This window comes from Neoarius graeffei, chromosome 14 (genome assembly GCF_027579695.1).
Source record: "Neoarius graeffei isolate fNeoGra1 chromosome 14, fNeoGra1.pri, whole genome shotgun sequence".
NCBI lineage: Eukaryota > Metazoa > Chordata > Actinopteri > Siluriformes > Ariidae > Neoarius > Neoarius graeffei.
In genome coordinates this window covers 13,698,690-13,726,595 of record NC_083582.1, presented here as the reverse complement: position 1 = coordinate 13,726,595, position 27,906 = coordinate 13,698,690, and the positions used below count along the sequence as shown (strand labels likewise).

At 41.4% G+C, this 27,906-nt stretch overlaps 1 protein-coding gene across 2 annotated transcripts; it reads left to right on the top strand.

Annotated features, from left to right (window-relative positions):
* Nucleotides 1–19: 19 nt before the first annotated feature.
* LOC132897475 (cadherin-10-like) lies at nt 20–27,006 on the top strand. 2 transcript variants are annotated; one of them, XM_060938743.1, is made up of 11 exons: nt 20–235; nt 3,754–4,048; nt 5,365–5,484; nt 5,660–5,827; nt 15,308–15,489; nt 15,911–16,155; nt 19,179–19,315; nt 19,863–19,978; nt 23,576–23,693; nt 24,058–24,309; nt 26,513–27,006. In XM_060938743.1, exons 1-11 carry the CDS (start codon nt 20–22, stop codon nt 27,004–27,006), a joined length of 2,343 nt encoding a protein of 780 aa, XP_060794726.1. The 2 variants fall into 2 exon arrangements, with proteins under 2 accessions (XP_060794726.1, XP_060794727.1); XM_060938744.1 differs by having other exon boundaries at nt 146–235; nt 19,179–19,311; nt 19,853–19,978.
* Nucleotides 27,007–27,906: the final 900 nt, after the last annotated feature.

Below are 27,906 nucleotides of genomic sequence, written 5' to 3'. Positions count from 1 at the left end.
GCTGGATATTTATTGCAGAATGAGAACTTCTCTGGTTTTATTAGCATGGCTTTACCTGTGGGAAGAAGCAAAAGGCACGCTGAGGACTACAGGGGGATTAAGCGGAGAAAGATGGAGCCAGATGAGAGCGACTGGAGGGCCAGTAATGCTCAGACGCTCCAAACGAGGGTGGATGTGGAATCAGTTCTTCCTGTTGGAGGAATATACAGGAAATGATGATCAGTATGTGGGAAAGGTATGGGAGATGGGGAACTTCTTGTTCTATTTCCCCTTTCTGTTTTAAATAAAAGTAAAAGTTTGTTAAATGGTCAAATTCACATTACAGCAGTCTGACACTATTTCCAATATTTGTTTAAAGTTTGGCTTCATTCCACGGACCCCTCCTGCATGACATCTGTTGGAACTGGATTTACATTTTAATTTACATTCAAGAAAACTAAGGCCAAATGTTATCACTTTCTTGTGTAAAGTTTTAAAGATCAGGATGGCTCTGCAAAGACTAGCTAGCTTATCTTTACACACACACACATACACACACACCAATACAAAGATCCATCCATCCATTATCCATAACCGCTTATCCTGTGCAGGGTTGCAGGCAAGCTGGAGCCTATCCCAGCTGACTATGGGCGAGAGGTGGGGTACACCCTGGACAAGTCGCCAGGTCATCACAGCCAATCCACAGATGATATTCAAATTCTATGCATTGATTATATGCTTTATCTTGGTTGTGGTGAATCCAGAACCTATCCCAGGACCACTGGGCAAAGGGGTAGGAATACATCCTGGATAGGATGCCAGTCCATCTCAGGAAAAATTATATTAAGGAATGATATCTTTTGTTTCCATTTATCTCTTGTAATGGCTTTATACTGGTCAGGGTGACAGGATATCCAGAGCCTATTCCAGAAACACTGGATGCGAGGTGGGAATGCAACCCTCATGGGACAACCACTGAACCACAGGAAATTTAGAATACTTTAACATTTTTTTCAATTGCTATATATAGAAATACATAGAATTTGAATTTGGCTAAGAACTTCAGAAGACCTTGACTTTATCCTGGTCGGGGTCATGGTGTGTCTGGAGCCTAGAATTTGGCTAAGAACTTCAGATGAATTTTGCTAAAAATTTTGGAAGACTTTGCCTCAGAACTTACGAGGAATTTGTCTAAGGATTTCAGGATAAAATGTGGGTAAGAACCTCATATGGTCTTGGCTAAAACTTCAGAAGAATTTGGTTAAGAACATCAGGAGAACTTGGTTAAGAGCTTTAAAAAAAAAAAAACTAAAGAAAAACTTGGCGCTATCCCTGTCAAGGTTGCAGTGAATTTGGAGCCTATCTCACAAAGGCACTAAGCTGGAAAATACCCTGGGTAGGAAGTGAACCAGTTATTCACAGTAATTTTAGTATATTTTAACTTTTTCCATTGCTATGGAGTTCTCTTTTGGACGACTGTCAGGACTGATGTAATGTGGGGAAGCCTATGTGGGGTAAAGCTACAGTCACACTACAGCTTGATGGGTTATCGATGAAAATGAGGCTTTTTGGTGGCTATACATGGCGAGCTTCAGGAAGTATTCCCAAACCCATCTGCAAGTATTTGCCGCTTAGTTTGCCAACAAAAACATTGCTACCAAATTTCAATGCATACATTGAAATTTTTCACGACGTTTTTGGCCACTCACAACGCGGAGACACACCAAAAAACAACTTGCAAAGCTAGGAGAACATTCGACATGCATCGCACAATTGGTGGTGATCCTACCAATTTTTCATCACCAAGTATTCGCAACACCATCATCAGCTGTAGTGTGAGTGGAGCCTATAATGACAGCCATTCCTGTAGTGCTGAAATTTCACCACAGAATAAGTTCAATAGTGAACCTTCTCAATACTAAATTTCTTTATAAATTTTGAGCAGCAGCCAGAAAATTGAGCCTCACCCAGCAGTTAGTTTGTCTTCTGCCATCTTGAATGTCAGTTCCAGTTTGTTAGTCATGTAAACATGTCATACAGAAGGTTATTATTTCTACGATTGCACACCTTCTGGGTTTGGAATGTAAGCTAGTTTATAAAAGGTTCAAGCTGAGCGAACTGGAGCTCGCCATTCTGTGGCTCTCCATTCATGCGTAATTCTTGCGTAATTCTTTTTGTTTAGATCAACTCGAAACACATCAAAGTGCAATGAAACATGTCCAAGTTGCAATTAAAATTTAAAATTCAAACCCTTATCGAGGTGCCCATGCTTCATAGTGTCACTATGGAAGGTGCAGGTTTTACAAAAAGTAGGGCATGACCATAAAATTATTACATTTACACATTTCTGAAGTTCTTATTTGAATCTGGTTGTTCAGTAGTAGGATGTGATTCTCATATTACACATCATGGGTGAAGACTCATCACTGGCGCTGTGGTCCTCTGATTGATTCAGGACTCAGAACTTGAGAAAAGCCTGACTAAGAACTTCAGAAGACTGAAGACTTCAGTTGTAGTCAGTTATAATTTTCTTTAGCTAAGTGAATGGTTAACACATGGTAGTATCATAATTTAAGCAAACTGCAGTGTTGTAATTTTCACTAAATGTAGCATTATGTAACATCAGCAGTTAACAAGACTTAATATCTTCAGTTGTAGTGTAGTTTTCCATAAAGATATGAGATGGATATGAAACATTCAGGACAGATGTACTGTATTGCTGTTGATCCTAAACCTAAAAGAGAGAGAGAAAGAAAAATCAATTCTTGTGCCCCAGCACAGATTGAAATGCACTCGTCATCAATTTATATTGGAAATGTAATCACACAATCCATAGGGAAAATGATGCACAGACATGAGGAATAAAAAGAGGCAATTTCTTCACTTTCCTGCCTTCTTATCTTTAGCGGGAAGGGCTAATATGGTGTGCGAGACGAGGAAATGGCATCATTTAGCTTCCTGCAGTAACACATCATGACACTGGATTAATACTGGTCATGTTCCAAATGCGAGTTTAGCTAAACTCACAGCTAATATCACAGAGCTACAGCTAGCTAAGTTATTGCTCAATGCCATATTGTGCTATATGTGGCATTGTAAATGAATGAATGAATGAATGAATGAACCCTTTATTGTCACTTAGTCACAAGTACCAGCTAAATTAGTCGTCAACCCGTCCGTACATATACACATACATACAATTGTAAAAGTCTCCCTTTAGTGTTTAGCAGCAATTCTGAGAGCCACTCTAATTTTTCAGCCATAATAATAGATTTGTTTAAGAACAGTGGCGTGATAAATGAGTTTGCTATAGTTAGCAGTGAGGAGTGTGAATTAGGACACGGCACACAGGTGACTATCTGTCTAGTGTTCACTCCCTCATGAATACACTTATAAAACCACTGGGATTTTAGATTCTATATGAATATAATTTGATATAGCGCTCTCAGAAATATATCTCTGAGCTATTTAGGGCAAAAAAAAAGCCTGCTGAAAGTATGTGTCCTAAAAGACTCCTATAACCCCTGTAAACATTAATGCTAGCATGCGGTCACTCACATACCTGAAAACATGGCTACATTTAAAAAGCAAGTTGATCCCATCTCAAACTGATTTGCATGCTTTAACCTACTGTACATTTACTTTACTTATAGTTATAGTTTTATAGTTAGCTTTCTGTTAGCTGATCATGCTAAGTTCATTTAGCATAAATGGCTTCATAATACTTGAGCGTACTGCTAATGAGTGTGCATAAAATGGTTTATGTCTGTACAGCTGCACTCGGATAAAGACAGAGAAGACGGAAAGGTGAAGTATGTCCTCTCTGGGGAAGGTGCCGGAACAATTTTTGTCATCAATGAGAATTCGGGTGATCTCCACGCCACAAGGAGGCTGGACCGTGAGGAGAAAGCATCTTACACTCTGAGTGCGAAGGCGGTGGATAAAGCGACAGGTCGAGACCTCGAGGGTCCATCAACATTCACAATCAAAATCCACGACATTAACGATAACGAGCCAAAGTTCACCCAAGACCCCTACATCGCCTCTGTAGAGGAAATGGCCGATGTCGGTGAGACATCAGCCAATCACGTCACGGAACAGTAACATGGTCACACTACTGTAGTGGATAAAAGTCTGTCCATTTTTCATCCATCTGTCTGTTTATGTCTGTCTCTATCTATCTGTATATAGTTATATCACTGATTCAATATCTCAGTGGTTATTTATTTGTCTTTCCATATCTCTCTGTCTCTCTCTTTCTGTTCGTCTCTATATCGACCCATTTGTCCATAGCTGTGTTATCTCTAACAGAGAGCTGGAGGTCATGTGACTATCACATTTGTGTAGCACGTTAATCTCATTAACCGCTAATTTGCTCATTAGTTAACAGGCTAGATTATCGTGCATTACTTATAGATTTCATTCTCTTGTCTACACCAACTTAAACCACATTTATATAAAACATTAACATTTGGAACGCAGCCTGTAACACTGGCGTGTGTCTCTGACCTGGGGTAATGAGTGTATGTGGGTGTGGGTGTGAGCTGTGCCATCTGTTCTAGGCAGAACGCTTCATCACCCAGACATTGCATGTCCCTATGTAGCCTTTACACAAAAGTAATTTACATTCAGAGTTCAGCTAGTGTGAATATGTGAAAATGTCAGTGCAATGATACAGAGCCAGAGTTCAGCTGTATCAGGAACTTTGTTTTAATTTACTGAAATTCTTCAAATTGTTGAGATGCCTTGGGTTCAGTTTAGACCCTGACAGATGTACACTCCCAACACATACTGTTAACTGGCTATAATTAGCACAGTGTTGTTTGGCTGTGTGGAGTGATAACAATCATTGGGTGTGTTTACTTTCGCTTGATACCGATTTCATTTTGTTCATTTTAACTGCTCATATACAGAACAATTTTAATACTAAATACACAAAGTAGTAATATAGAAAATCTCTCAGCACATGCCATACTACTCTAAGCCAATCAGAACATGCTGTACTGCTCTCAGCCAATCAGAACATGCTGTACTGCTCTCAGCCAACCAGAACAGCCCGTATTCTATCTCCAAATGTCTGTATTAGTGATATTGATGTATTAAATATCAGTGCAGTGTTTCAATTTTAATTTGAACGAACTTTTTATGCGCACTTTATTTTGCATGCAAAGCCAAAAAAGGTAACGACCACCAGTCACTATATTATTGCTCATTCCTAGGGCATATCCCAAACCACACTTTTTCACTATATAGGTCACATAAACACAGTCATCTGTCCACTGTGGGCCTGTCCCAAAGCACAAATCCGATTTACTATATAAGACACGTAAACACCCACACATATGGCTGTTATAATTCTCCCTGTTATTTCTTCTTTACACTTAGGTACATTCGTTGTCCAGGTAACAGCGATAGATGCTGATGATGCCATGTATGGAAACAGTGCCAAAATTGTGTACAGCATTCTGCAGGGTCAGCCATATTTTGCCATTGAGCCAGAGACAGGTCAGTGACAGCTTTCTGAAGTTCTCTACAAAATCACATGAGTAGAGTCTCTGTACTTTAAACATATTGGGATGGACTCACCATGAGATACAGTGATGAATAGAAGTAGATACTGAACAGTAAGAGAGGATGAGTGAGTCTTGTACCAATGGTGAACCTTTGTGCTATGGTTCAGGGATCATCAGGACGGCTCTGCCTAACATGAAGCGTGAAAACCGTGAACATTACCAGGTGGTCATTCAGGCGAAAGACATGCTGGGACAGCTGGGTGGTTTGACTGGTACCACCACAGTCAGTATCACACTGGTTGATGTCAACAACAGCCCACCCCGATTCACCCATGGTGAGTGAGTGTATGCATGTGTATACCTTTACAGAAATCTGGATCTAGATCTAAATCCCTGATGAGCTTTTTTTTAAAGATTTTTTTAAAGATTTGAAGATTTTTTTTTATGTCACTGTTGCCTTTGGGTTCAAAGGCAACAGTGACATAAAAAAAAAATCTTGACATGACGTCAACAAGAATCCTTGAGAGACTGACACACTAATCACACTTTTTGTTTCTGTCACTGCTGAGCGTGATGTAACTGAAAGTCCATCAAGAGTGATGATGTAATCAGAAAGCTTACGTCTAGCTGCCTGTGGCCATAGTAGAAGCACTTCTGTCTTGTCAGAATTAAGTCGGAGGAAATTACACAGCATTCAGTATCTAAAATAGTTTGTTTCTTCTTGAGCTTTGTTCAGGTGGTGTCAGTCATCTGGCTTTGCTGAAATATACAACTCTGGGTCACCAGCATAGCCATGGAGCACAATACTGTTAGGTTCTGTAATTGTGTGTATCCAAGTTTTGAGAAACTAAGACTGATTTAATAACCCCTGTGTGTCCGCCGCTCAGTGACTGGTTTCCTCACAGGCCTGGGAGTGACATCACTGACACAGAGACTACGTTCAGAGATGTTTCTCAGCTTATTCTAAATCAAACATGAGTATATAGTCACACATGAAGGTGTGGTGAGGCAAAGATAATTGGTCAAATTGAAGAAAGAAATACATACATTCTTCTACAATTGGCTAAGACATTGCAGCAAATAATGATGTGCATAGAAACAGAGACAGGAGCTCAGAGTGCTGCCAAGTAAGAAGTTGAACTTGGGTGCAGAAGAATACACAATGAGAGTTTTTTTGTGCTCGTTGGAACATCCTTTGTGTTATGAAAAACAGAGTAACATGAGCACCCCAAATATTAATCTTATCAAATACAATGTTTATAAATACAAAGAAGTAGCATATATAGGGAAAAAAAAACAATGGGCTTAGAACAGAGCCTTGTGGAACACCAGATTTTGCTTTTGTATATACAGTGAAGTCACTTTTTACATTTTAGACATAGCTGTCATTCAGATAAAATATATACCAGGAAAGAGGAATTCCCTTAACTCCAGTAAATCTTTCTGTCAAGAAGGATATTGACTCTATGGTATCAAAAGATGCACTGAGATCAAGCAACAAAAGCAATGAGATGCAACCCTAAAATAGAGGTCTGCGCGGGTCGGATTTTTCAGTCCCGCTCCCGCCCGCGCCCGCATTGTGCAGTCCCGCTCCCGCCCGCGCCCGCAAAGAATTATGATTTTCAGTCCCGCTCCTGCCCGCGCCCACAAAAAAATTATGATTTTCAGTCCCGCTCCCGCCCGCGCCTGCCATATTTTGTCCCGCTACCGCCCGCAAATCCCGCATGATGCAGACGTTCGCGTTATTTCTCAGGAAAGTTCTTGTCTTGACACAGCGTGATGGTGCCCCGCCCCCTACTTTGAGTGGATTTGAGCATAAATATCTACAGCTCATGTTCACGTTTGTTATTATTTACCTTGTTTCTGAATTCAGCATGTAGTGCCTCTAATAATAATTAGTGCTGTCAAGCAATTAAAATATTTAATCGCGAATCGCACATTTTTATCACATGAGAAACCATTGTAATTCTCTGATCAGCATAAAAAAAGTGAATGGGCTTGCTTTGTACCAATGGTGTTTTTTTTTTTATTGCAAAGCAGAGCTAGTAAGAGAAGTGAATTGATTTACTGCTTTAGTCTACAACTCTAATCAGAGAGACAGGTTATACAGTGACGGTAGGCTTGACTCAATGCTATCCCAGAAATCCTTCCTGTAATATGCAAATTTGGCCGCGTCTGATTGGACAGCCAAATTTGCATATTACAGGAAGGATTTCTGGGATAGCATTGAGTCAAGCCTACCGTCACTGTGTAACCTGTCTCTCTGATTAGAGTTGTAGACTAACGCAAGCAGTAAATCACTTCACTCATGGTTCTCTTGCTAGCTGGGTGTGAACTGCAAGTCATTAGAGTGATCAATGGCAAATTTAAGCTGCCATTCCTCACTCAATCTGGCAATCTGACTCTTTCTGCAAATTTAGGCATCTTAAAATGTTTTTATTAATGCCAAATAAAATATCCAGCACAAATTATATATGATAGACATAAATTAATAATTTATAAATTTTATTTCAGACACGTTTTTAGTTAGCGGGACTGCAGCTTGTCACCGCTCCCGCCCGCGCCGCATATGTGCACTCCCGCCCGCGCGCATATGTGCACTTCCGGTCCCGCCTGCGCCCGCAATAAGCTTTCAAAATTTGTCCCACGCCGCACTGCTTTGCGGCGGGTCCCGCGGGAGTGCAGGGCTCTACCCTAAAATAGTAGGTTATTTACTACTTTAACCAGTACTTTTTCAATACTGGTTAAAGTCTACTGTGGATGAGTCCAAAAATAACACACTATATAGGCACATAAACCTCATCATTGTCAGTCCTGCGTGCTGTGTCGCGTGCACCTGAAGGCGTGCCTTGGGCTGTGCACGCCCAAGTGAACTCCAGCACGCGCACCATGAACAAGGCGCACCTGAACTCAATTAGAGAACTATGTGTTGGGCTATTTAAGGACTGCGCTGATGCAAAGGTTATGTGAAGTATTACACTATATATATATATATATATATATATATATATATATGCATGTATGTGTGTGTGCACTTTATTAAACGCTTCTGCACATACAGCCACCTCCCTCGCGTACTTGACAGAATACTATGCCCTACAATGGATGTAGCAGATGTGTTCCAGTTTGCAATCCCACGCTGCTTCCCAGTTTCTTTGTCCCTGCTACTAGCCTCATATTTCTGCCGGCGTACCGATGCTTACCCTCCTACACCTTACGATGGAGAATATCACCTGTGTGGATTCTGCATCCAGTGTGAGGTCCTCTGTGATGACTTCCAAGAGCCTAAGCCACCCAAAACCCTCTGGGTAAGCTTCATCCTGACATTCACTGCTGGATGAGCACGCAGATGGGTGGAATATCTGATTCAGGTGGAACACCCGTGCCTTCGAAACTCTCAGACTTTCTTTGCCATGCTCAAGTTTATCTATTAATCATTAGTAAAGGAGGAACCCCATGAAAATTTTTGGGGAGGGGCAATCTTGCCAGTGGTTAACACGGCCGAGGAGGCCGTTGCTCTAGAGCACCTCCTAAAGACAACCACTCCAGTGGCTGACTCAGCTGAGGAGACCGTCGCTCCCGAGCTCCCTCCAGTGGCCAACTCAGCTGAGGAGGCTGTCGCTCCAGAGCGCCTCCCAGTGGCTGATACAGAGACAGCAGAGGAGGCTGTCTCTTTTGAGCTGGTTTCTCAGCCAGAACCAGCACCTGAATCTGTGCCTGAACCTGTGCCAGCATCTGTTCCTGTGCCATTGTCTGCTCCCATGCCAGAGGTGGAGCCAGAGTCAGCACCAGCATCTGCTCCTGTGCCAGAAGCGGAGCCAGAGTCAGGGCCTGTTCCAGTGCCTGAGCAAGCGTCAGAGCCTGCGTCTACTCCAGAGCCTACTCCAGTGCCAGTGTCGGTACCTACTTCGGAGCTGGCGTCAGAGCCTGCACCAGAATCTACTCCAGAGTCAGTGCCAGTGCCAGAATTAAGGCCAGAACCTGAGCCTGTACCTGAACCGGTGTCAGAGGACGTTGGAATGACCTCTGCCTCAGCTGGCCACGAAGACATCTGCATCATCCTGTCGCCAGGTCTTAACCCGGACCAAAGCAGTGCGCTGACAGAGCTCGAGCCTGTACCTGAGCCAAGTCCACAGTCTGAGCTAAGTCCAGAACTTGAGTCATCTCTTGAGCTCGAGTTCAGCCATATGTCCAAGGCAGTTTCAGAACTCCAGCTTGAGTCATCTCCAGAGCTCGGGCCCAAATCCAGTCCAGAGCCCGAGCCATCTCCAGAGCTCGAGCCCAAATCCAGTCCAGAACTCGAGCCCAAATCCAGTCTAGAGCCTGAGCCATCTCCAGAACTCAAACCTGAGTCCAGTCCAGTCCAGAGTCCACGTCATCTCCAGAGCTTGAGCCCATGTCCAGTCTCGAGTCATCTTCAGAGCTCAAGTCCAGTCCAGAGCCCGAGTCATCTTCAGAGCTCGAGTCCAGTCCAGAGCCCATGTCATTTCCAGAGCTCGAGTCCAGTCCAGAGTCCTGAGGTCAAGCCTACTCCTAGCCAAAAACCCAAGTCGTGTCCAGAGCCTGAGTCTGAACCCCCACCAGGGCCAAGTATAATGGATTTTTGCTCCTGGAGGGAGCTCTTTGGGAGGGGGTTCTGTCAGTCCTGCGCGCTGTGGCGTGTGCACCTGAAGGCACGCCTCGGGCTGCATGCGTGCCGAGTGAGCTCCAGCATGCGCACCGTGAACAAGGCACACCTGAACTCAGTTAGAGAACTATGTATTGGGCTATTTAAGGACTGCACTGATGCAAAGGCTATGCGAAGTATTACGCCACGTTCAGTGCACATTACCGAGCCTTAGGGTATTAGGCAGAAAAAGAAATTTACCAGTCAAAAATAATATTTTATATAATCCTGATAAGCGCCGCAGGTGCGAAGATGAGCGCCGCAGGCGCGAAGTCCCTCTAGGGGGGTCTGGGGGCATGCCCCCCCAGAAAATTTTTGAAATTTAGACTTCATTTCCTGCATTCTAGGACATTTTCAGGGTGAAATGGCGTGTAATTTTTGATCAGAAATATTGCATATTTTTACTTTGTATTTTTTTCAGTTTCACTCCTGAATGTATCAGATGTATGTATGGTGTTTGATTTGGTAACAAAAGTGAAAAGAAAATAAACAACAATGAATTGTATATAATCTTTTGATCTAGTTACAGTATTTAATAAAAAAAAAAAACCAACAGTATTCTATTTTACCATACCCCAATGAACCCCCCTTGTTAATCAATGTATCACACATACCTTTTCTGTCTTTTTGTGGAAAAACGAATCAGTTTTTGTCACATTCAATTTGGGGCGTTTGTTGGGATTCATCTTGATCCAGAAGAGTGAGTCAGCAAAAAAAAATGCGGTTCTCCCGCCAAGAAAGAGGAAACTACAACGCAGGGTGTTTGGCAATTTTCGACCAATCAGAATTCGCGATTTATTCAGTCCGCATGTTACAAGATTCAGTGCGGGCCAAAATGGCGGAAACGATGAAATATTCTGATTTTTCATTTCAAGTTTTCAGTATTTTTCGTATTAAACTGTGTTTCTTACGATTTGTAAATGATGGCGGAACCACACACGGACTGGCCATCGGGAGTAGCGGGAGTTTTCCCAGTGGGCCGGTGGTTCAGTGTGGGCCAGCGGAGAAAAAAAAAAAAAAAAAAAAACAGTTGCGCGCTGGCCTTTAATATGATAAGCAATGTTAACAGTTTCTTTAACAAACTGTTAACATTGCTTATCATATTAAAGGCCAGCGCGCAACTGTAATAAGCAATGTTAACAGTTTCTTTAACAAACTGTTAACATTGCTTATCATATTAAAGGCCAGCGCGCAACTGTAATAAGCAATGTTAACAGTTTGTTAAAGAAACTGTTAACATTGCTTATCATATTAAAGGCCAGCGCGCAACTGTTTTTTTTTTTTTTTTCTCCGCCGGCCCACGCTGAACCACCAGCCCACCGGGAAAACTCCCGCTACTCCCGATGGCCAGTCCGTGTGTGGGCGGAACATAACTGGATTTATCGGATGACATGTGGGAGTATTCATGTGCGAAAATTTTCGGCATTATCGTCCGTTTCAGTATCCGTCTGTGTGTATACTTGCCCGTTGAAATCGGCAATTGCCCGTCAAATTTACGGGTGGACGGGTCTCTGCCTAATACCTTACCGAGCCTTTCTTCTCGTGTTTGTGGTTTTCCTGGTTTCTCTATTCTTGTTCCTGTTCCTAGTTCTCATTCTGATTTTGCCTCCGACATACTGTTTGCACCTCGACTGACCCTTTGCCTGTTTTCTCGTTTATGACCTTGCCTGCTGAGTTGGATTGTTTGCCTTTTGAGTGTTTGTGTGTATATATATATATATATATATATATATATATATATATATATATATATATATATATATGCACTTTATTAAAGTAAACACTTCTGCACATACATCTGCCTCCCTCGTGTACTTGACAATCATGAGACAACATCCACTGTGGACATGTCCCAGACCAAGCACTTTATTCTTTATATACAACCCCAATTCCAAAAAAGTTGGGGCAAAGTACAAATTGTAAATAAAAACGGAATGCAATGATGTGGAAGTTTCAAAATTCCAAATTTTATTCAGAATAGAACATAGATGACATATCAAATGTTTAAACTGAGAAAATTTATCAATTAAAGAGAAAAATTAGGTGATTTTAAATTTCATGACAACAACACATCTCAAAAAAGTTGGGTCAAGGCCATGTTTACCACTGTGAGACATCCCCTTTTCTCTTTACAACAGTCTGTAAATGTCTGGGGACTGAGGAGACAAGTTGCTCAAGTTTAGGGATAGGAATGTTAACCCATTCTTGTCTAATGTAGGATTCTAGTTGCTCAACTGTCTTAGGTCTTTTTTATCGTATCTTCTGTTTTATGATGCACCAAATGTTTTCTGTGGGTGAAAGATCTGGACTGCAGGCTGGCCAGTTCAGTACCCGGACCCTTCCTCTACGCAGCCATGATGCTATAATTGATGCAGTATGTGGTTTGGCATTGTCATGTTGGAAAATGCAAGGTCTTCCCTGAAAGAGACGTCATCTGGATGGATGCTCTAGAACCTGGATATACCTTTCAGCATTGATGGTGTCTTTCCAGATGTGTAAGCTGCCCATGCCACACTCACTAATGCAACCCCATACCATCAGAGATGCAGGCTTCTGAACTGAGGGCCGATAACAACTTGGGTCGTCCTTCTCCTCTTTAGTCTGAATGACATGGCGTCCCTGATTTCCAAAAAGAACTTCAAATTTTGATTCGTCTGACCACAGAACAGTTTTCCACTTTGCCACAGTCCATTTTAAATGAGCCTTGGCCCAGAGAAGACGTCTGCGCTTCTGGATCATATTTAGATACGGCTTCTTCTTTGAACTATAGAGTTTTAGCTGGCAACGGTGGATGGCACGGTGAATTGTGTTCACAGATAATGTTCTCTGGAAATATTCCTGAGCCCAGTTTGTGATTTCCAATACAGAAGCATGCCTGTATGTGATGCAGTGCCATCTAAGGGCCCGAAGATCACAGGCACCCAGTATGGTTTTCTGGCCTTGACCCTTACGCACAGAGATTCTTCCAGATTCTCTGAATCTTTTGATGATATTATGCACTGTAGATGATGATATGTTCAAACTCTGCAATTTTACACTGTCGAAGTCCTTTCTGATATTGCTCCACTATTTGTGGGCGCAGAATTAGGGGGATTGGTGATCCTCTTCCCATCTTTACTTCTGAGAGCCGCTGCCACTCCAAGATGCTCTTTTTATACCCAGTCATGTTAATGACCTATTGCCAATTGACCTAATGAGTTGCAATTTGGTCCTCCAGCTGTTCCTTTTTTGTTCCTTTAACTTTTCCAGCCTCTTATTGCCCCTGTCCCAACTTTTTTGAGATGTGTTGCTGTCATGAAATTTCAAATGAGCCAATATTTGGCATGAAATTTCAAGATGTCTCACTTTCGACATTTGATATGTTGTCTATGTTCTATTGTGAATACAATATCAGTTTTTGAGATTTGCAAATTATTGCATTCTGTTTTTATTTACAATTTGTAATTTGTCCCAACTTTTTTGGAATCGGGGTTGTGTGTGTATATATATATATATATATATATATATATATATATATATATATATATATATATATACCCACACACACACACACAGTGGGGCAAAAAAGCATGTAGTCAGCCACCAATTGTGCAAGTTCTCCCACTTAAAAAGATGAGAGAGGCCTGTAATTTTCATCATAGGTAAACTTCAACTATGAGAGACAGAATGGGGGGAAAGAATCCAGGAAATCACATTGTAGGATTTTTAATGAATTAATTGGTAAATTCCTCGGTAAAATAAGTATTTGGTCACCTACAAACAAGCAAGATTTCTGGCTCTCACAGACCTGTAACTTCTTCTTTAAGAGGCTCCTCTGTCCTCCACTCGTTACCTGTATTAATGGCACCTGTTTGAACTCGTTATCAGTATAAAAGACACCTGTCCACAACCTCAAACAGTCACACTCCAAACTCCACTATGGCCAAGACCAAAGAGCTGTCAAAGGACACCAGAAACAAAATTGTAGACCTGCACCAGGCTGGGAAGACTGAATCTGCAATAGGTAAGCAGCTTGGTGTGAAGAAATCAACTGTGGGAGCAATTATTAGAAAATGAAAGACATATAAGACCACTGATAATCTCCCTCGAACTGGGGCTCCACGCAAGATCTCACCCCGTGGGGTCAAAATGATCACAAGAACGGTGAGCAAAAATCCCAGAACCACACGGGGGGACCTAGTGAATGACCTGCAGAGAGCTGGGACCAAAGTAACAAAGGCTACCATCAGTAACACACTACGCCGCCAGGGACTCAAATCCTGCAGTGCCAGACGTGTCCCCCTGCTTAAGCCAGTACATGTCCAGGCCCGTCTGAAGTTTGCTAGAGAGCATTTGGATGATCCAGAAGAGGACTGGGAGAATGTCATATGGTCAGATGAAACCAAAATAGAACTTATTGGTAAAAACTCAACTTGTCGTGTTTGGAGGAGAAAGAATGCTGAGTTGCATCCAAAGAACACTATACCTACTGTGAAGCATGGGGGGGAAACGTCATGCTTTGGGGCTGTTTTTCTGCAAAGGGACCAGGACAACTGATCCGTGTAAAGGAAAGAATGAATGGGGCCATGTATCGTGAGATTTTGAGTGAAAACCTCCTTCCATCAGCAAGGGCATTGAAGATGAAACATGGCTGGGTCTTTCAGCATGACAATGATCCCAAACACACCACCCGGGCAACGAAGGAGTGGCTTCGTAGGAAGCATTTCAAGGTCCTGGAGTGGCCTAGCCAGTCTCCAGATCTCAACCCCATAGAAAATCTTTGGAGGGAGTTGAAAGTCCGTGTTGCCCAGCGACAGCCCCAAAACATCACTGCTCTAGAGGAGATCTGCATGGAGGAATGGGCCAAAATACCAGCAACAGTGTGTGAAAACCTTGTGAAGACTTACAGAAAGCGTTTGACCTCTGTCATTGCCAACAAAGGGTATATAACAAAGTATTGAGATGAACTTTTGTTATTGACCAAATACTTATTTTCCACCATAATTTGCAAATAAATTCTTTAAAAATCAGACAATGTGATTTTCTGGATTTTTTTTCTCATTTTGTCTCTCATAGTTGAGGTATACCTATGATGAAAATTACAGGCCTCTCTTATCTTTTTAAGTGGTAGAACTTGTACAATTGGTGACATCATTATGGTGTTCCTCAGGTGTGTACCACTTCAGTATTCCTGAGTTGGCTGAAGTGGGTAGTGAGTTGGGCGTGGTCAAGGCTATAGATGCTGACACAGGCAAGAATGCTGAGATGATCTACAGAATCACAGATGAGCAGGACACATTTGAAATCACCACCAACCCCAGTACCCAGGAGGGAGTGCTCATTCTGAAGAAGGTAGGGAGCCAAGGTCTGCTTATCATTCAAAATGAAGCAGGACTTTGGAGCATTTAATCCTTTCTTTAAAACATTTTTTAAATTTTATTTTGTCACATATAAAACAACACTGACTTGCATTCTACTTATATTGCTAGGGCTTTGTTCGAGACAGTAGAATGTTTATTTTTAAACATTTGTTAAATTCTACATTCTGACTGGTATATTAATTAATTTTCTGTAACTGTAGCTCTGATAGTACTGCAGCTGCAAATCACAGGTTAATATTAATGTACTCATTCTAATACATTACCATTTCTAGAGTAACAGCTCTTTCACTGAGATGTGTATGGTTGACGTTCCACATAAACAGATTTAAAAATGTGTAATTGCTGTTTCAATTATTATTATTGTTGTTATTACTATTTTATCTGTTGCTCAGCCCCTGGACTATGAAAGGGAGGTATCATACACACTCAGGTTGCAGGTAGAAAACGTGTACCTGGACCCTCGGTTTCACATGTCCGGGGACTCTGCCATGGTGAAGATCTCTGTGGAGGATGTTGACGAGCCACCGGTCTTTAAGCATCCTTTCTATGTGATGGAGGTCAAAGAAGACACCCAGATTGGAACAATTATTGGGGCTGTTAGTGCTGTGGACCCAGATGCTAACCATAAACCTGTCAGGTATGCTAAACATTAGTATCATAATTCTTCATGTACAGTATAGCAGGGGTAATAACGGCTAACACATAGAGGAGAATTCCAAATCTAACATATATCATAAATATATAAAAGAACCATTCAGAAAGTCTGCATAAACACATCATAGTGAAAGGGTAATGCGTTGCTTGTCCTACTTTACAGCCCATAATGAGCTGAAAACTCGTGTTGACAAAATGATGGAAATGAATTTTGAACTGTTATCAGTAATATAATTGTGCAATGTGGATAATACTGACATCAGTGTTATACCAGATTAGATTATGTAACAGTAGATTAGATCATCTAAGAGTAAATTAGATTATACTATACTAGATTAGGGGTGGCACGGTGGTGTAGTGGTTAGCACTGTCGCCTCACAGCAAGAAGGTTCTGGGTTCGAGCCCAGTGGCCGATGGAGGCCTTTCTGTGTGGAGTTTGCATGTTCTCCCCTTGCCTGTATGGGTTTCCTCCGGGTGCTCCAGTTTTCCTCTTGCAGTCCAAAGACATGCAGGTTAGGCTAATTGGTGGCTCTAAATTGACCATAGGTGTGAATGGTTGTTTGCCTCTGTCAGCCCTGCGATGATCTGGCGACTTCTGTAGGGTGTACCCTGCCTCTTGCCCATAGTCAGCTGGGATCGGCTCCAGCTTGCCTGTGACTCTGTACAGGATAAGTAGTTACGGATAATGGATGGATATATTAGATTCAATTGTAGTACATTATATTATAGCAGGTAGGAGTATTATTGTTTCTACTGTTATAAGAAGAGTTTTATAGCATTAGAATAGATTAGACAATATACAGTTAGGTCCATATATATTTGGATACTGACACAAATTTTCTTTTTTTACCTGTTTACTGAAACATATTCAAGTTATAGTTATATAATGGACATGGACATAAAGTCCAGACTTTCAGCTTTCATTTGAGGGTATCCACATTAAAATTGGATGAAGGGTTTAGGAGTTTCAGCTTCTTAACATGTGCCACCCTGTTTTTAAAGGGACCAAAAGTAATTGGAGAATTGACTCAAAGGGTATTTCATGGGCAGGTGTGGGCAATTCCTTCGTTATATCATTCTCAATTAAGCAGATAAAAGGCCTGGAGTTGATTTGAGGTGTGGTGCTTGCATTTGGAAGATTTTGCTATGAAGAAAACATGCGGTCGAAGGAGCTCTCCATGCAGGTGAAACAAGCCATCTTTAAGCTGCGAAAACAGAAAAAACCCATCCAAGAAATTGCTACAATATTAGGAGTGGCAAAATCTACAGTTTGGTACATCCTGAGAAAGAAAGAAAGCACTGGTGAACTCATCAATGCAAAAAGACCTGGATGCCCACAGAAGACAACAGTGGTGGATGATCGCAGAATAATTTCCACGGTGAAGAGAAACCCCTTCACAACAGCCAACCAAGTGAACAACACTCTCCAGGAGGTAGGTGTATCAATATCCAAATCTACCATAAAGAGAAGACTGCATGAAAGTAAATACAGAGGGTTCACTGCACGGTGCAAGCCACTCATAAGCCTCAAGAATAAAAAGGCTAGATTGGACTTTGCTAAAAAACATCTAAAAAAGCCAGCACAGTTCTGGAAGAACATTCTTTGGACAGATGAAACCAAGATCAACCTCTACCAGAATGATGGAAAGAAAAAAGTATGGCGAAGGCGTGGTACAGCTCATGATCCAAAGCATACCACATCATCTGTAAAACACGGTGGAGGCAGTGTGATGGCTTGGGCATGCATGGCTGCCAGTGGCACTGAGTCACTAGTGTTTATTGATGATGTGACACAGGACAGAAGCAGCCGGATGAATTCTGAGGTATTCAGAGACATACTGTGTGCTCAAATCCAGCCAAACTGTTTGGTCAGCGTTTCATAATACAGATGGACAATGACCCAAAACATAAAGCCAAAGCAACCCAGGAGTTTATTAAAGCAAAGAAGTGGAATATTCTTGAATGGCCAAGTCAGTCACCTGATCTCAGCCCAATTGAGCATGCATTTCACTTGTTAAAGACTAAACTTCAGACAGAAAGGCCCACAAACAAACAGCAACTGAAAACTGCTGCAGTAAAGGCCTGGCAGAGCATTAAAAAGGAGGAACCACAGCGTCTGGTGATGTCCGTGAGTTCAAGACTTCAGGCAGTCATTGCCAACAAAGGGTTTTCAACCAAGTATTAGAAATGAACATTTTATTTACAATTATTTAATTTGTCCAATTACTTTTGAGCCCCTGAAATGAAGGGATTGTGTTTAAAAAAATGCTTTAGTTCCTCACATTTTTATGCAATCATTTTGTTCAACCCACTGAATTAAAGCTGAAAGTCTGAACTTCAACTGCATCTGAATTGTCTCATTCTCATCTCATTATCTCTAGCCGCTTTATCCTTCTACAGGGTCGCAGGCAAGCTGGAGCCTATCCCAGCTGACTACGGGCGAAAGGCGGGGTACACCCTGGACAAGTCTCCAGGTCATCACAGGGCTGACACATAGACACAGACAACCATTCACACTCACATTCACACCTACGGTCAATTTAGAGTCACCAGTTAACCTAACCTGCATGTCTTTGGACTGTGGGGGAAACCGGAGCACCCGGAGGAAACCCACGTGGACACGGGGAGAACATGCAAACTCCACACAGAAAGGCCCTCGCCGGCCCCGGGGGCTCGAACCCAGGACCTTCTTGCTGTGAGGTTCACGTGAATTAACAAATCGCAGATTTTTGTTTTTAATTGCATTTTGGAAAATATCCCAACTTTTCTGGAAATGGGGTTAACATATTAGATTTTTATTATGTTACATATGGATGTAAAATAGACTAGATTCAGTTTAGAAAGTGTACATACAATATATTTGTACTCATTTGTACATTTTGATTTATATTATCAGAAAACTAACCATTTTTTATACTTAAATAGCGAGTTAGCAAATATAAATAAGTTGTGAAAAATGTTGAATTATGCTTTCTGATCTTGAAACTGTGTGCGTGTTGTGGACAGGTACATGATTGACTGGCACACAGATATGGATCACGTGTTTAACATCCATCCCAACAATGGCTCGCTCTTTATCTCACGCTCTCTGGACCGAGAGGAGAAAGCCTGGCACAATATCTCAGTGCAAGCTGCTGAATACAGTTATGTCCTATTTTTATTGATGTAACCACAAAATGTCACACTGAAATTTATGTTTGGCTATAAATGCATTCAAAATAACTACGGAACACTATCTGATGCCAATATTTAATGCATATATATGTCAGACATCCTTATCCAGAATGACTTATAGAAGAGCTTGGGCATCTCTATTAAAACCCATCCTCATGTTAGTTCACCAGGTCAGGGATTAAGTGTACCATCAATGTAAAACCCTGTTGGGGAGGTTAGTACTGTATGAGCAATATATTAGATGCTTACCCTCTTATCATTCCTTCTTCAGTCTACATTTTTTACCCCTGGTTTTCTTCAGGTTGAAAGTTAAGTACTTATGTTTTAGGGATCTAGGTGCTGTTTGACAACCCTGTTTCACAGCCAGAAAATTGACTTAAGCTGCTGTGTAACCTGATTCTGAATACGAGGAACTGCCCTGATGTAACTTTTGAACTCATTGACTCTGAGTACAGCCCTAATCAGAATTAAACCTAAGTTAAAACTGCTCTCATCCATCTGACATTTCACTTGCAGATGGTTTGGTTGGTCATGTCCCTGTCTACATCAAAGTTCTGGATGTTAACGATAATGCACCGACCTTTGACACAGCATATGAAACTTTCATCTGTGAAGACGCCAAACTGGGTCAGGTAATCTGTATAAGTTGATTATATTTGAATTTTTACATAATGTAGGGCAGTAGTTCTCAAACTGGGGTGGGGGGCATGGGGACATGACGACCTCTCACTAACAAAATGCAAGGGGCATGGATTACTGTTTCACCAACAAACCACAGACACCTTCGTCTCAGAGAGTTACCATTTGAAATCTCAACAATGAACTTTAGCAGATGTCTACAAGTATATAAGACAGTTCAGACATCAGAAGCAGACCACTTGCGTATCGATAGTTTCGTATCATATCACAAGCACAATGCCAAAACATACAGTTATAACTGAAAATTATGCCTGCCTGATCCATCCTGGTGCCCTATGTCTGGCTGGAGTCTCATCACATCACTCCTGTGGAGGACAGCCCCATATGGACAGTTGAAAGTCACGCTTGAAAGATGCTCTGGACACTTATAGTAATGCTTTTATGGCTGAGGACTACAGTTGATTTGCTAACTTTAGGACTGCAGTTGTCAGAAACAGTTATAACATCAACGAGTTGATGATGTTGAGAGTTATAACATCAACGAAACAGACTTCATGTTAAAACGGTTAAAAATTTTATAATCACATTGTCTGTTATCACCCAAATGAGGATGGGTTCCCTTTTGAGTCTGGTTCCTCTCAAGGTTTCTTCCTCATATTGTCTGAGGAAGTTTTTCCTTGCCACCGTCACCACAGGCTTGCTCATTGGGGAGAGATTAGGGATAAAAATTAGCTCATGTTTAAAGTCATTAAAATTCTGTAAACCTGCTTTGTGACAATGTCTACTGTTAAAAGCACTATAAAAACAGGGTTCTCAAGTTTTGAATGCAGGCAAGAGTGACCCCCCCCCCCCCCCCCCCCGTTGGGGGGGGGGGCCAGTTGAACGGGTCGCAGGAATGGGGGTCTTTCATTAATAATATTATTAGTGTTGTTGTTATTAATAACTGCTCAGACTTGCAGAAGAAAGGATGACACATGGCACTGACAATTCAACCAAATACAAAGTCTTTATTCAATTTCCATGTATTGAATAAGTGTATGTGTGTGCGTGTGTGTGAGTGTGAGAAAGAGAGAGAGAGATTATGACTGGTGTTGTTTATTGTAAGTGTTTGTTGCCTTTTTGGAGTCCTTCATCATTTGTGTTGCTGGCTCCCACTTAAAACAGTTTGGCTCAAGTCCAGCCATTTTCAGGGTCATGATAGAGGCCAACGTCCCGTCCAGAAACGGGCTGTTTCGGGTTGAGGTTTTGTTCAGACTGACCATTGAAAATACCCTTTTGGCATCAGCATTTGAATGAGGAAGCACCAAAACCAAGGTTGCGATCTTTGATAGCCTCCCAAATTGGTTCAAGCCAGTCACCTTTGAAAAAGAAACCAAGGGCCTCTATTACTTAAATGTTTTCCTTTTATCTTAATAATGAGCAAGTCATGTTGTGTGCAAAAAATTTCTTAGTTTGTTCTTTTTTGAGGACATTCTTCCCCAAAACTCCTCAACGTCAAAGGATGTTGGGTCCTGGGGCACGGCAATGTCCATCAGTTGGTACTCCATAAACTCTTCACTTACAATATTTGGTCCTGTTCCTTTGGGTCATGAAACGGAAGGAGTTCCTGGTATCTTAAAAAGAGCACAATGTGTACAAGACTGATTAGAATGCAGTGAGAGACAGATTTGTTTTGTGATCATGACCATTAAACTTAAAAAATATGTAGTCATTATGTGAAAACCCTTGCCTGTCTAGAAAGTAGAGGACATCTTCAACCCCACACTCAGCCCTCAGCTGCACATCAATAAATCTCGCATGCTTCAGGAGAGCATCTTCCAACGGGAGTTTATCCATGGCATACAGTACTCCACAGCTCTGACCAGAAAGGCCAGTGCTGCCTGCTGGAACAATACAAACTTAATCTTTCACAAACGGGTCTTTCATAACTAATGACAAATTAAAAAAAAAAACTTAACTCTTCCTGGTATTCACATGCTGCTTTAAACACACGTTAGTGTCCCTGTTATTATTACTGACCAGCGTCTGTTATTGCCTGTGAACAAGTGGAGCTGTTCGCCAGGGGATCATTTAAACACTTACAATACAGCTCACCTCTGTAAAACCTGTAACCCCCCTCACCATCCACTGGCTACTGATCAGCTTCTGCGCTGTACCGGAAGGTAGCGTGCGAGGAGTGGACCAAGATATTACATAATTGTGTGTTTCAAATTTCTAAATAAAGGCAGACAACATCTAACTATTACATGGATCAGATTTTATCGAAGCACAAACATAAAACTGATGCATCTCGATTTCATCCCAAAACTGCATCTCTTCCTGGCTGCTCTACCAATGCACTCGCATCGCACCCACACACAGGTCCATGCTAATTATTTGGGCAACATTCTAAATAAACTTGACTAAATAAAAAATAAACTTGAAAATTACTAAAATTATATAGCACAATATGGTAATTTGCTAAACTATCACTGAGATTACTATAAATCAAGGGTCACAAACTCTGGGGTTCTCAACACGCTGGCATCTTGGCCTTGCAAAGACAAGTCCAAAGTATTGAGCTTACCCATGCAATATGATGACTAAATACAACAAAGATGCTAGCAGCGAGGAGTTGTCAAAGTATTTGCCAAGTTCCGATTTGCTCTCTACCAAAAAACAATTTTACCTCTTTTGGCAGTTCATAGAGGCACTGTAACACACCCACAGTGTGAAAGAGTAGCTGCTTATGTTCAGAGCCCATTTCTTGGCAGAAGACTGAGAGTAAGAGCGAGTTCAGTGGCTGATGCTGCTGCACACATCTTGTGCTGCAGGCAAAATCAACATCTTGGCGAGAGTATGTGGCTTTCCAAGTTTTGTGAGATGACATACAAAGCCTCGGGACACTGACTGGACACGGTTGTGTGTTTAGTTATACTGGCTCTTTGGCGATCAAGGGCATCATGTTTTCTGTTAAAGAAGTCAATTGATTTGTCTTTTATTTTGGGGTGCTTGGAGTAAAATGGTCACTGTAGATTGCAGGGTTTCTTGCTATCATTAGTGGGGTAGCTATCACTGTGGATGTGGTTTTGATGTACCATTTACCCAAACACCAACCTGCAAATGCTAACTCATCGCATTTATGAGTTTTGGTGTTTTTTGGTATGAGTCGGAGCAGCTGTTTTCTTGCAAGTTAAAAATGAATCCATAGTACAGTATGTAGGCTTATGCTTCCCAAGTTGAAAGGGATGATTTTGGTTGTTGATCTGAGTGTATGTGTCTGGTGGTACAACTCTAATACATGACCCTTGCATTTTGCGAGTGAGAAGATCCACCCACCCTGCCCCATATTTTAGAATCACTGCTAAATTGATTAAAATAATTAATACTAATAAATGCTTTCTAAGGCAAGACAGGATACGAGCTGATTATTTTTATAATATGCTATACTATACAACTGATTATAACTCCATGTATTTGTGTCATCATCGTACTAAAACACTTGAATCATTTGAAGTTAAGTAACTGAAGTTACTAACGTATGCATCATATCATTCATATACAAAATTTTATTCCTCTGTCTTTTTTTACTCTCTGGCAATATTTTTTAGACAATCCAAACTGTGAGCGCATCAGATGCTGACCAGCCAGTCAGAGGCCATCATTTTTTTTTCCACTTAGCATCAGAGTCTTCTGAAAACTCCAACTTCTCTGTTCGAGACAACAAAGGTGACTGACAGGAAAGGGTAACTTCTAAATACTGCAGCTTCCCAAACGTCATTTTGCCTTGATCACTTCAGTAGTGTGTCAAACATTTAAATAAAAACTAGCATGTACAGATATTAGCATGCTGACTTTGCTCGTACTACCGTTGCTAGCTAGCTAGCCAAATAGCACAGCATTGACCTTGAGCTCATAATGAACACACATTCTTTTTGAATGTCGTTTTGCTAGCTTCTTTGATGGATGCTAGCTCACTATTTTACAATAAGTCTGATGATAATATACAGAACAAAAAGATGACTAGGCAATAAAGGAATTCAAGTATTCGCAAATGAAAGCTGCTATGTTTTTCATTTAAATATTTCCACAGATAACACAGCCACGATACTGACTCAGCGCAGCGGCTACAGTCGCATGGATAAGAGTTTATATCTGGTTCCTGTAGTGATCGCAGATGGAGATTTCCCTGTGCAGAGCAGCACAAATACGCTAATGATACGTGTGTGCTCATGTGACCGTGACGGAAATAAGAGGAAATGCGAGGCGGAGGCGTTTGCACTTAACGCGGGACTTAGCACAGGAGCGCTAGTCGCAATTCTTCTCTGTATCATCATTTTGCTAAGTAAGAACATGCTACTATCAATATTTCAACTAATTCATTTGCATAAAATTAGCATAATGTTTAAATTTGTCAGTTGGTTTTGTAAAAACTCTCTCTGACCTTGTTGTTCACTTAACCACACCCCTTATTGTAATTTTGCCCCATTAACCTACCCTACCACAGTCTCTAACCATTTATACCTTTTATAATCCCAATTCCAAAAAAGTTGGGACGCTGCGTAAGCTGTAAATAAAAACAGAATGTGATAATTTGCAAATCATGGAAACCTTATATTTCATTGAACATAGTACAAAGACAACATATCAGATGTTGAAACTGAGAAATTTTATCATTTTTTGAAAAATATATGCTCATTTTGAATTTGTCGTCAGCAACACGTTAAAAAAAAAATTGAGACAAGGGGCATGTTTACCACTGTGTTGCATCATCTCTACTTTTAATAACACTCTGTAAATGTTTGGGAACTGAGGAGACCAATTGCTGTAGTTTTGAAAGAGAAATGTTGTCCCATTCCTGCCTGATATACAGTTTCAATTGCTCAACAGTTCAGGGTCTCCTTTGTCATATTTTGTGCTTCATAATGCGGCAAATGTTTTAAATGGGAGACAGGTCTGGGCTGCAGCAGGTCAGTTTAGCACCCAGACTCTTTTACTATGGAGCCATGCAGTTTTAATATGTGCAGAAAGTGGTTTGTCATTGTCTTGTTGAAAGAAGGAAGATCTTCCCTGAAAAAGATTTTGTCTGGATGGCGGCATATTGCTCTGAAACGTGTATATATCATTCAGCATTAATGATGCCTTCCCAGATGTACAAGCTACCCATGTCATGTGCACTAATGCACCCTCATACCATCACAGATGCTGGCTTTTGAACTGTGCACTGATAACAAGCCAGATGGTCCCTCTCCTCTTCAGCCTGCAGAACATGGTGTTCATGATTTCTAAAAAGAATTTCTACTTTTGATTCATCAGACTTCGGGACAGTTTTCCACTTCGCCTCAGTCCATTGTAAAAGAGCTCGGGCACAGAGAAGGTGGCGGTGTTTCTGCATATTGTTTATATCTGGTTCTAACTTGCATTTGTGGATGCAGTAATTAACTGTTTTCATAGACAATGGTTTTCTGAAGTGTTCCTGAGCCCATACAGTGATTTCTACTACAGACAAATGTCTGCTTTTAATGCAGTGTTGCCTGAGGGCCTGAAGATCACAGGCATCCAGTGTCAGTTTTCAGCCTTGTCTCTTGCACACAGAGATTCCTCCAGATTCTCTGAATCTTTTAATGATATTTTGTACCATAGATGATGTGATCCCCAAATTCTTTGCAATTTTACATTGAGGAACATTATTCTGAAATTGTTGCACTATTTGCCCATGCAGTCTTTCATAGAGTGGTGAACCCCTCCCCATCTTTGGTTCTGAGAGACTCCACCTCTCTGGGATGCTCTTTTTATACCCAATCATGTTACTGACCTGTTGTAAATCTCATCTCATTATCTCTAGCCACTTTATCCTGTTCTACAGGGTCGCAGGCAAGCTGGAGCCTATCCCAGCTGACTATGGGCAAAAGGCGGGGTACACCCTGGACAAGTCGCCAGGTCATCACAGGGCTGACACATAGACACAGACAACCATTCACACTCACATTCACACCTGCGGTCAATTTAGAGTCACCAGTTAACCTAACCTGCATGTCTTTGGACTGTGGGGGAAACCGGAGCACCTGGAGGAAACCCATGCGGACACGGGGAGAACATGCAAACTCCGCAGAGAAAGGCCCTCACCGGCCACGGGGCTCGAACCCGGACCTTCTTGCTGTGAGGAGACAGTGCTAACCACTACACCACAGTGCCGCCCCTGTTGTAAATTAACCAAATTATTATTTTTTTAGCATAACAGAAGTTTTTCAGTCTTTTGTTGCCCCTGTCCCAACTTTTCTGAAATGTGTTGCTGACATCAAATTCAGAATGAGCATATATTTTTCAAAAAACTATAAAATTTCTCATTTTCAACATTTGATACAGTATGTTGTCTTTGTACTATTTTCAATGAAATATAGGGTTTCCATGATTTGCAAATCTTCACATTCTGTTTTTATTTGTTTTACACAGTATCCCATATTTATAGAATTGGGGTTGTAATACCTGGTGACTTGTGTGTATAATCGTAAACATTCAACTTGAGTGATGTTGGTTTGTCTTCGTAGTAATCGTCGTCTTCTTCACGGCTCTGAAGAGGCAGCGTGAGAAACTCGATCCTCTGATCGTCTCCAAAGAGGACGTGAGGGACAATGTCGTGAGCTACGACGATGAAGGCGGAGGCGAAGAAGACACCCAAGCATTCGACATTGGAACTTTGCGAAAAGTTGAATCCCTCGATGATACCAAGCAACGCAGAGACGTCGCTCCCGAGATTCTGCGGCACTCAGCACCAAAAAGCCACAACAAGTCAGAACCTGACATCCGGGACTTCATCTCTCAGAGACTAAGCGAGAATGATTCTGATCCAGCAGCACCACCGTATGATTCACTGGCAACATACGCATATGAAGGAAACGGTTCGACTGCGGAGAGTCTCAGCTCTCTGGAATCAGTCAGCAGTGATGCATGGAGTGATTACGAGTTTCTGAACGAGTTCGGGCCGAGGTTTAAGAGACTCGCGGAAATGTACGGAGGAGAGGATGGTGAGAGAGAGTCATAACACACTAGGAAAATGGTGCATAGATCTGACGAAACAAGGAGACGGCCAGGATTTAAGACATTTGCAGAAATCTACAGCAAATATGTGCAAGAAAGTAGGACAAAATGGAGTTTACTCAAAATGACCAAAACTGGATGGATTTTTTTTGCGATATATTCTCCGAGGAAAAAAACACAACTGCAGGAAGCTGTATATGCTTCATGTCTGAGTCAGTGCTGCAAGCTTTAAGAAATGTACAGAAAAGAAAAAAGTAGCAGTCAGTTAACTCCCATTGGGAATAAAGGACACCAAAGACCAGAGAGCTGCACAGATTAAGAGACTTCTTGAGATTTGGATGGTGTAAAGACTTGACAGGATTTTGACCTCCAGTTCTTAAGATTTCAAAAAAAAAATCAATATTAACATCAATATTAGATTTATCAAAGAGACTAAAGGAAAAGAGTGGGTTTTAATTTTTGTCAGGGAATACATGAGAGAAAGCATGATGTAAGGAGAATGCTGTAAGTTAGAGGGAGGGTTAACAAGACCAGGAAGCAAGGACCAAATAAGGGAAGTGAGAAACAGCAAACAGGAACCAAACCACATAAACAGGAAACTATGACCAAATAAGTAATATAAGTTGGGTCAGTCAGTGAGTCAGTCAGTCATTACATCAGTCAGGTTGTAGTCAGAGTCAGTCATGAAGTCAGTATCGTTAAATCACATTGTAGTCAGAGACTGAGTCAGTTTGGTTGCAGTCTTTGACTCAGATAATCAGTCAGTCCTGTGAGTCAGTCAGTGATTCACTTAGTCATAGAATTAATCTGTCACTGAGTCAGTATGTGAGTCAAGCGAAGCAGTCAGTGAGTCAGTAAGTGATGGATCATCTGTTAGTATATTATTCTGATAGTAAGTTAATCT

Coding starts and splice junctions, on each gene's coding strand:
- LOC132897475 (XM_060938743.1), top strand. CDS start 20: ATGAGAACTTCTCTGGTTTTATTAGCATGGCTTTACCTGTGGGAAGAA. Junction 236..3,753: donor ATGATCAGTATGTGGGAAAG/GTATGGGAGATG, acceptor ATGTCTGTACAG/CTGCACTCGGATAAAGACAG. Junction 5,828..15,307: donor CCCACCCCGATTCACCCATG/GTGAGTGAGTGT, acceptor GGTGTTCCTCAG/GTGTGTACCACTTCAGTATT.